Genomic DNA, 9,191 nt, shown 5'->3' on the forward strand with positions numbered 1-9,191 from the left:
ATACACACAGACAGAACATTGTATACATAATAAATAAATAAATAAATAAATAAATAAATAAATAAATAAATAAATAAATAAAATTTCCAGTGTCTACAAAGCCATATTTTCTTTATCCATACCTCTGGGGGGTATTGTTTTTTCATTTTTACTTTTGTCAGACTCTCACTATATAGTCCAGGTCAGCCTCAAATTCATGATCCTCCTGCCTCAGACTCTCAAGTGCTGTGACTACAGGTATACTCCATCACACTTAGCACTTTTAAAATTTATGTTAAGCTGCATTTAATCAGGGAAAGAAGCATGCTAGAGATCAAACTTAGGGCCTTGCAGAAGCAAAGCGGTGCCCTATCCACAGCCCTATCAATCTTTTCATTCTCTCAGAAGATGACCTAAAAGATGGGACCAAATTGCAAAGCTCTCTCCATCCCCTAGATCCAACCCAGCTGCTTGGGAGTCAGAGAGCACGGAAGTCTACAGTGGTCTGTCCCATTGCAGCTTCCAGACAACCCCAGGAGTCACTTCAGCATGAAGATGCCCCAAGGCTGTTCTCTTTGCTAGGGTTAGAAAAGTGGAAGGATTTAGACATCAGGGCAACTTCTGCAATGTGTACAATTCAAAGTGGATGCTCATTCTCATTCTGTCTTAAACTTTCCTCAATCTGTAAAGAGCTTGACTCTTGGGAGAAAAACAAAACAAAACACCAAGCTCTTAACTTTTGACTATCAATAAGACAAAAAAAGTTGCTGAAGTTTGAAAAATCATTTATTTGGGGGAAGAGGGGCACAGGCACACCGACACAGCATATGTGGAAGCCAGAGGATTACTTGGTAGGAGCTGTGTTTCTTTCACCGTACAGGCCATCAAGCTTGGTGGGAAGCATCAGTGGTCCAGCTCTGACCTAGCCTTCATGAATCCCTAAACTCAACCTCTAAATTCTAGAGGGACTGAGTCGGCTCAGTGAGGAAAGTGCTAGCTGCACTCCTGTACCAACCTGAGTTCACATCACATTCCCAGACTCCACCTAAAGCTGAGTCTCAGTGCTCCTATAGTGAGATGGGGGGTGGGGAGAGGGGAATCCTAGGGTTGTGGGCTAGCTAGCTTAGCATACTCAGCAGCAATCAAGAGACTTTGTCTCAAGCAAGGTGGAAGGCAAGGATCAGCACCTGAAGTTGTCAGCTGACCTCTCCAGGTGGGCACACACACGGAAACATAGGATTTTTTTTTTAAATTGAGTCTAAGCTAGGTGTGGTGCTGTCTGCCTATAATCCCAACACTTGGGAGACCAAGACAGGAAGAAAGAAAAGGAAAGATAAACCAACAGTAAACGTCTATTAATTTAAAATTAACACATTTTATTTATTTCCCAAATGTACAAACTTGACAATCTGTTGTGTCCTGTTTAAAGGAAAATAATCGGTGGTTCTGCAAGGAGCTGGCAGGTACAATGGCCATGAAGACACTTTGTGGCCGGCCAGGATGGCCTACTCATCAAGTAAAGGCACTGACAAGCCGACCACCCGGGTTCAGTCTCTGGAGGCTGGAAGAGACCGACTTCTGTCAAGTTTTCCTTTGACCTCTACACGTATGCATATGTGTGTGTGTGCGCGCACTCACACACACGCTGCTTAGAAGGAAAACTGACACTTGTGCCTGCAAAAGGCCCAGAAGTGAGTTTTGTTGGCATATCTCAACCCGGTTTTTATTATTCTAGCAACTGCAAAATATACAAATTTCTGAAAGGCATATCCTGCTTAAAAGCTTGCATAGCTTCTTCCCAGATCATGGAGAGACAAATACACACAGAACATGAAGAAGTTATCGATCACACACTGAAAGGCCCCAAACCAATGAACAATTAAACCCAATCTATGCAGTTTTCTATTTTTAGGCTCCCTTATACATATTAAATAAATAAATAGCACATCTGCTATCAAAATAATAAAAAAATAAATTTCAAGTATTACAAATGAAAATATCATTGGCGTGGTTCCAACAGTTTTTCTTCTCATAAATGAAGGGTGTTGCCCATGGTTGAAGGGAATGGGAGAAATTTATCCCCAAAACAAATATGCAAAGTTAAAAAACATTGGTCCCCATTTTATTTTGTTGCTTTGGGTGGAAGTGTGGAAGTTCGGTGAGTGACGCCACCCCGTCCATCCAGTCACTGCGTTTCAAATCAAGCTGTGTTCCACCCCCTTCAAGATCTCCTGAGCCCAATCTTATCCACCACTTCACAGAAAGTGAAAACACACCGGGCAAAGCTTTTGCTTGATGTACTGACTTAGGTTAGTCACAGGTGACCACCCCTACCTGTCCCAGCCTCGAGAGTCTCTATGTTGTAAGAGTTAGTTCTGTAACTAGAGAGATGTGCTCAGAAGGGGACACCTAAGGAACTACCTCCAAGTGCAAAGTCACATTACCAGACATGGTGGCTCATGCTTATGACTCCAATGCTGGATTTGGGAACCTGAGACAGGCAGACTGCTAGAAGTTTGAGACTAGTTTGGGTTACACAGCTAAGATCCTGTCCACCTGCCAAATGCAACGCTGTAGGCCCCCAGGCCAAAGTATTACCTGCCTGTGCACACCCGGGCACAAGTCTGCACTACAGATATCCTTGTCAAGACTCAAGTCACTAAGAGGAAACAGTTCACGTCTTATGTACATAGTCCTCTCTGGTGACCACAGATTTAAAGGGTAGTGGGCTGCACTGAGAACTTGAGTGGTTAGCTGTGAGAAGCACGAAATGACTTTGGAGCATCCAAAGCACGTCTTTGTTTCACCTCAGGACCTGTACCTGGGGAGGATAGGCTCCCAAGACTCACAGGCAGAAGGTGGGAAGGAAAGTAACCTTCAGCACCAGCTGTGGGGCATCCTTATAAAAGGCTCATTTGGGCAAAACCCACTGAGTTTCCAAACAGGCAGACAAAAACAATAGGTAGTTACATCAGCACTGCTTTCAACCCACGCAAAAACGTCACAGACATCATGAAGACGACAAGGACAATTTTCTATTCTTGGGAACTCCTTGAGATGCCTAGCAGGGTTGTATCAGGCATACAACAGACACTACACCAAAACACGGAGACAGTTTTAGGAACAAGCGGCTTGGAACAAGCCTTACTTAGGCCACCATTCCTCTTGGAAACCGTGAGCAAAGTTGAAGACTCTGAGCCTTCCCATCTCACAGACACTCCAATCCCTCCCATTCAGCTGCTCCAAGCCTCCAAGGGCCAACACCCTGCCATCTCGGTTCCTGAAGTGAAGTGGGACTTTCAGGTCACACTTCTGTCCAAAAAGAAAAAGAAAAATGAAGGGAGAGAAGGAGGAAGGAAGGGAAAAAAAGAGAGAGAAGAAGGGAGGATGGGAAGGAAGGAGAGAGGAAAAGAGAGAGGGAAGAAGGGAGGGAGGGAAGAAGGGAGGGAAGGAGAAGAAAGGAAAGAAAGTGCAAAACAGCAAACAGCCAGCCACAGGATTTGCTCAGATGCCTCCAGGCCAAGGCTGGAGAACAGAAAGCCTAAGAGCCCCAGGGAAGAGGGGGTCCTGGTTCTTTTTTCAGCAAAATGCTTCCTTCCACACCGATGCAACCAGTGTGTCCCTTAAGTCGAGACCTAGAAGGCATGTGGACGCATGGAAGAGCCAGAGCACGTCACTGCCCAGCTGACCAGTGAGCCTCAGGAGAACGGCCACACCCAGTGCAGCATTTGTCCAAGTCCCTTATCTTTGAGGCCTCTTCCCAGGCCAAGATGTATAAAAGCCAGGTGAGTGTTTGAACATCCCTGAGCCTCTAGCATCTGGGGTCTAACTCACTCTGAACTTCAGGATTCTCTGCCAGTCTTGTCTCTCGGCTATCAACATGCCAGGCCAGCATCCAAAGAAACAAACCAGAGCAGCATGGTGACATTCACTGAGAGGCCTGACCTCACCTCCTCTAGAACTATAGTCCTCCCCGTTCCTCAGTCGGGTCTGTGAGGTCAGACACCCTGGAAGTCCCAGGAGAACAGAGTGTGGGGAGGGCTGCAGCTTTGCCATGGGAAGATGGGATCTGTCCAACTTCCTAGTTGTCTTTGCCACCCCAACATCTCAGGCGGTGTTGCTACTCTTCACCCAGCAGACAGACCTCCATTCTCCCCCCAGTCCGGAAGTCCTTGGGATCGCTTGGCCTCAGGTAGATGAGCGGGCACAAGGCAGGCTGTAGAAATGGAACGGAACCCATGTTTCAGCTTCAGTGCTTCTGGGAAGAGTCAGTGCCGCTTCGGGGGCTCTTCATGTTCTGTTACCAGGAGAGAGAGGAAGGGAGGGTCAGGACCTGGTGCTCACTGTGCCACAAGCAAAAGGCTCAAAGCCATGCCACAAGACACCTCCGCCCTCCATCCCCCGAAAGAACACACCCCTGGCAGAGGATAACCACAAACATGTGGAAGAGCCCAAGTAGGTCTCGGAACATGACAGAAAATACCCTAGGTTGCAGAAAGAAGCTAGAGACACAGGCCAGGACTCTGCTTAGCACTGGGCTCTAGATTCCAGCCAGCAGGGCATGGAGAAGGACAGGCATGTTACTCGGGAGCCTGCTGCCACAGGCCTCAGTCAAGGCTGCTTAGAGAGGACAAGTGACCCTGAGGCACAGATAGGAACGTCATGCACCCTTCGCTTTAGGAACTGAGGGCCACGCTCCATGCCACATAGCCCTCTCTCATTGGTCACAGCCAGGGCAAAATCAGGGGGACTGTCTGGAACAGCAGAGCTGCTCTCTGGGATCGGTAAACAGAACCTTGCACTCAGCTACAAGGGGGAGGGGTGTCCCAAGTCTGGGCACAAAGCCCCACAGAATACAAGAGACAATGGCTGGCCGTTCAATGGAGGCCCAGCGGGGGCTGTATCACTAAAGTCTACTGGGTCTTGACCCGTGTACCCCTAGCAAGAAGTCTCATAAAACATTAGCTGGTATCAAGTTCCCTTTTAAAATGTTCTTCAGTCCCTTGCCTTGACTACTACCACTGGCCGGTAAGCATCTCTCCCTAAAACCCCCAGATCTAAGCCTTCAAAAAAGAAATGTCCAATAAAAGTATTCTGTCTGGGCCTTCCAAACTCCAGGGGTAGGATCACAGAGTGGTGGATTTCAGGTAGGCAGGAATGCAAGAACTACTCTCAGCCACAGAATGAAGGAGCCTAGTTGCAGATGTCGAGAGAAGGGACACTTAGTTCTGGTCTGCCCTAGGGTCACCACTCATTTGAGTGAGACTTGAGATCCAGGCAGCTGTGCCTTGTGTGAAACAGGGTTCCTTCTGGCAGGGCCCTGGACCACGTGTGTAGGAAGAGCCCTGGCCATGTAGTGGGATCTAAGAGGGGAGGGGGTTACCACTTCACCTGCCACACCTCCAGTCCGGGGCCTCTAGCATTCACACATGATGACAATGTGACAGTAACAAGAAGCCACATGGTGAGCCGTGTCCACATCACTCCCCCAGGGACCCCCGGCTTGGAACACACAGAGGCAGAGATGGAAGGACCCCACATCAATGGTGCTGCTTGAAAGACCACCCAGCACTGACACATGAGCCACAGGACTCCACAATGGCCAATCTGTGCACAGACCACAGTCCCCTTCGCCTGAAAGCCATGACCCAGATGCAGGAGGAAACAGAGGGACATGCACAGCTCCATTACCTTTCCCAGGTTAGTAAGGAGAAAACTTTGAAAAAATGTGACAGACACTTCGTCTTTCAAGCACAGTGGGGGGAAAAAGAAAAAAAAAAACAGGTTGGAAGGTTGGAAAAGGAGAAAGCAAAACCAATTTTAGTATTTTCTGTTTGGGTTTGAGATAAGGTCTCATTTAGCCCAGGCTGGCCTGAAGCACTCTACATAGAGTAGATGCCCATTGCCCATCAGGACCCTCCTAGGTGCCAAATTTTTGTCGTGAGTTGTATGCATATTTTTACCATCGAAGGTCCCTACAGGGTTGCAATCCTGTAGGATAAGGAAGTTCAACTCTTAAGACTGGTTTAACTTCCCTAATGTTCCAAAGGCTGTGGCAAAGTTGGTTTAGTCTGGCTTTTAAAATAAATGCTGGAAGTCAGGTAAGTTGGTCCATGCATAGCTACAATTCAAGCACTCAGAGGGTGAGACAGGAGGATTGCTTTGAGTTTGAGGCCTAGGGTACACAATAAGTTCCAGGGTCATAGTTGTCTTATCTCAGTAAAAGAATAGTTGGTTAATTTTGGTCACAGATTTGGGCTGGACTAGATTCTGGGGTCTCAGGAATAGAATCTGACCCTACCTGGGGTGATGAGTCTTTAGGAGGAAACATTTTTGCTTAACTAAGGGATTCCAGTCAAAAGCACTATTAGATTCATCTTGGAGTGGACAAGCTGAGCCACAAGTTCCAACCCAAAGGTTCTGCAAGGAGAAACCTTGGTCCTCAAACTATAGACACTGGATGGTGGGTGATAGACATTGTTGCTTTCTGAGGGAAAAGTGGCAGCCAGAGCAATCCCCTCCGTTGGGAAGTGGCTGCAAGAGAAGCTGTGGAAGCTAACCCACAGGCCAGCGGCTGCTCAATGTACCCTTCAGGTTTCAAGAACCAGAGAGATGCTGGGCAGCGGTGGCACATGCCTTTAATCCCAGCACTCGGGAGGCAGAGACAGGTGATCTCTGTGAGTTCAAAACCAGCCTGATCTACAGAGTGAGTTCAAGGACAGGCTCCAAAGCTACTCAGAGAAACCCTGTCCTGAAAAACAACAAAAAACAAAAGCAAACAAACAAACAAACAAAAAAAAAAACAGAAGAATCAGAGAGAGAAAAACCATACCTAGGCCTTTGCAAGAAGCTAGCTTTCTGGGACACAAGGTCTCTTTGAGGCCTGCCTCTACTGCCTACCGGTTGGTGGGTGTGCAAGCAGGTCACTTGACCGTACTGTTAAACAGGAAGAGGATTGCCCTGCCCGTCTCTTATGTAAGGACAGAGATACAATGGCTGGGCCCTCCCGTTCTGTGGTTGCACAGCTCCAAGTACCGGACCATTCCTCTTTCTCAAGCTTGACGCAGCCACAGTGGGGTCTGAGGATGCAGTGAAGCGGGATCATCAAGTAGTTTCCACATGGATGTCTCTCTAGAGCCTGTCCCCAGGTAGGACTGGCAGGCACACCTCCAGGCCATCACGGCAGGTCCCCATGTTTGGATATTAGGCTCCGGATAAATATTGCTTTCTGAATAAAAGGATGCTCCTCTGAGAGAGGGCAGGCAGGAAATGACAGCAAGGACTGGTTTCACTTTCCACCAAAAGCTGACCCCACCAGGGAAATCTGACATTACATAGGCCCCAGCCTGTGACCATTAAAGACAAAACCTAGAACCCCAAGAGGGATGGGAGTAGAACTCAGTGGCTGACGGTAATGGAGTTTGCTGAACACTGTCAGTTTGGCCACAACACAACCCTTCTCTATCAACTTTGGGGATTCTCTCCTCCCATCTCTTTCTCTTCTGTGGACAGCCTCAGAGTCTACCCAAACTGTCTTCAGCCTAAATATCTCAACAGGCAGGACACAGACTGGCAAACAGGCAAGAGCAAATGCAAGTGACAGAATTATCGAGAGGGAAAATACTTACAGACAGGCTTTCCCTAGCAAAGGCTGCAGGGAGACAAGGTAAGGAGAGAGAAAAAGTCAGTCAGGAGGCCAGATGGCAGCTGGTGAGATGAGCCTACCCCCACACCTCCCATGTCTGACCCGGCCAATAGATCCCAGACTCCAGTTCCTGAGGATCTGGCTATCCTAATAAATTCAGAGGCATCTGGGAAGTGGGGGATAAGACTGGACTCCTGCCAGCGTCCTCCTTAACCAGATCAGTGTAGCTCTGGATGTCCCAGGCCCAGGTTAATCTCCTCAGGCCTCTGCAACAAAAGACTCCCACAATGCACCAGGACAAGTGGCATGGTGATGCAATTCAGTTCTGCTTGGCTATAACAGAAAACTCTCAGATCTAAAGGAATATCCACCAGAGTCTTCCCACCTAGTCCTGAGCCCATCTCCATAGCTAAAGAGACTGAGCCTGGCCACTCAAATCTTACACCTGCCAGGCACGGCAGTGCACTTGGGAGCTGGAAGGAGGATCAGGAGTTTGAAATCATCCTCAACTCCATAGTGAGTTTGAGGCCAATCTCTAAGCATCGTGAGAGACCCTGTTCTCCACAAAACAACAAAACCCTACACTCGGGAGGCAGAGATAGGAAGACCACAAACTTGAGACTACATAAAAGACAACGCCTGAACCAAGATCCTGTGGCCAAAGTGGGGGGAGGGGGGAATTTACACTCACATTAGTGGCAGAGCTACAACCCAAGCCAGGTCTCCTGGCTCTCAGCAAATCTGTCATCTTACTGGACCCAAACCTTGCTTCATGCCAGACCCCAATCACATGTACCACACCAATCACCTTGTCCAAGCCACTTTTTGCAGGGTGTATTATTCCCCAATTCCACAGATTAGGAAACCGAGGCCTGGGGTGGTTAAATGAATTTTGGAGGCCTCAGTGTTCTCTCCATACCACATCCCAGACCTCAGGAAGTCAAAGGAAGATCGGGAGTCAACAGAAGCGCTGGTAGGCAGCAGACATAGTGAGAGTTTGCCTAGTATGGAGATGAATCCAGCCAGGCATCAGGGCATGGTCTATATTTCATGTTTGCAAAGGTTCTTGGCTATCTGGTTTTCTGAAAATTTTCATGCTCAATGGCTAAATTCTTCCAGTCTTTGATCTTTCAAGCTGGCAAAATAGAGAATATTGCTGGGTTCTGTCTGTTTTCACTCTGATAATCTACCTGCTGTGTGAAAACGTGGCTATCCTGGCTGCCTGATTCTACGCATGTTATGTATACACAGACTGTGCATACGTGCACCATGTACAGGGATGCCGATGACCATGAGCATCACGTGAATGGACATTAAAGGACAATAGCAGATGTCAGTCCTCAGGAGTCTTCTACCATTCCTTTAAAGGAGGTGTCTTACTGTCCTGGAATTTCACCATGTAGGTCAGGCTAGCAGACCTGGGAGCCTCTAGGGATCCACCTGTTTCTGCTTCTCATGTCTACAGCCGTGATTTTACAGGCACGTCCCTCCTCATTCAGCTTCCTCCCATCCACCACCAGTGATTTTACAGGCACATCCCTCCTCATTCAGCTTCCTCCCATCCACC

The 9,191-nt window shown here is 47.9% G+C and overlaps 1 protein-coding gene across 7 annotated transcripts in view; it reads right to left on the minus strand.

Annotated features, from left to right (window-relative positions):
• Positions 1–3,390: 3,390 nt before the first annotated feature.
• Positions 3,391–9,191, minus strand: part of Pfkfb3 (6-phosphofructo-2-kinase/fructose-2,6-biphosphatase 3) — an 85,580-nt gene continuing 79,779 nt past the window's right edge. For 3 of the 7 annotated variants that reach the window (XM_026783000.1, XM_026782998.1, XM_026783001.1), the window contains 3 exons: positions 7,608–7,630; positions 5,671–5,723; positions 3,391–4,276 (listed from right to left, as the gene is read on the minus strand). In XM_026783000.1, coding sequence (XP_026638801.1) covers positions 5,681–5,723; positions 7,608–7,630 — 66 coding nt within the window. In that variant the 3' untranslated portion in view covers positions 3,391–4,276; positions 5,671–5,680. Of the gene's footprint in view, positions 4,277–5,670; positions 5,724–7,603; positions 7,631–9,191 lie in introns of those variants that run through there. The other 4 variants (XM_005354890.3, XM_005354893.3, XM_026782999.1 and 1 more) reach the window with 3 other exon arrangements.

Source organism: Microtus ochrogaster, chromosome 16 (assembly GCF_000317375.1).
Source record: "Microtus ochrogaster isolate Prairie Vole_2 chromosome 16, MicOch1.0, whole genome shotgun sequence".
Classification (NCBI taxonomy): domain Eukaryota; kingdom Metazoa; phylum Chordata; class Mammalia; order Rodentia; family Cricetidae; genus Microtus; species Microtus ochrogaster.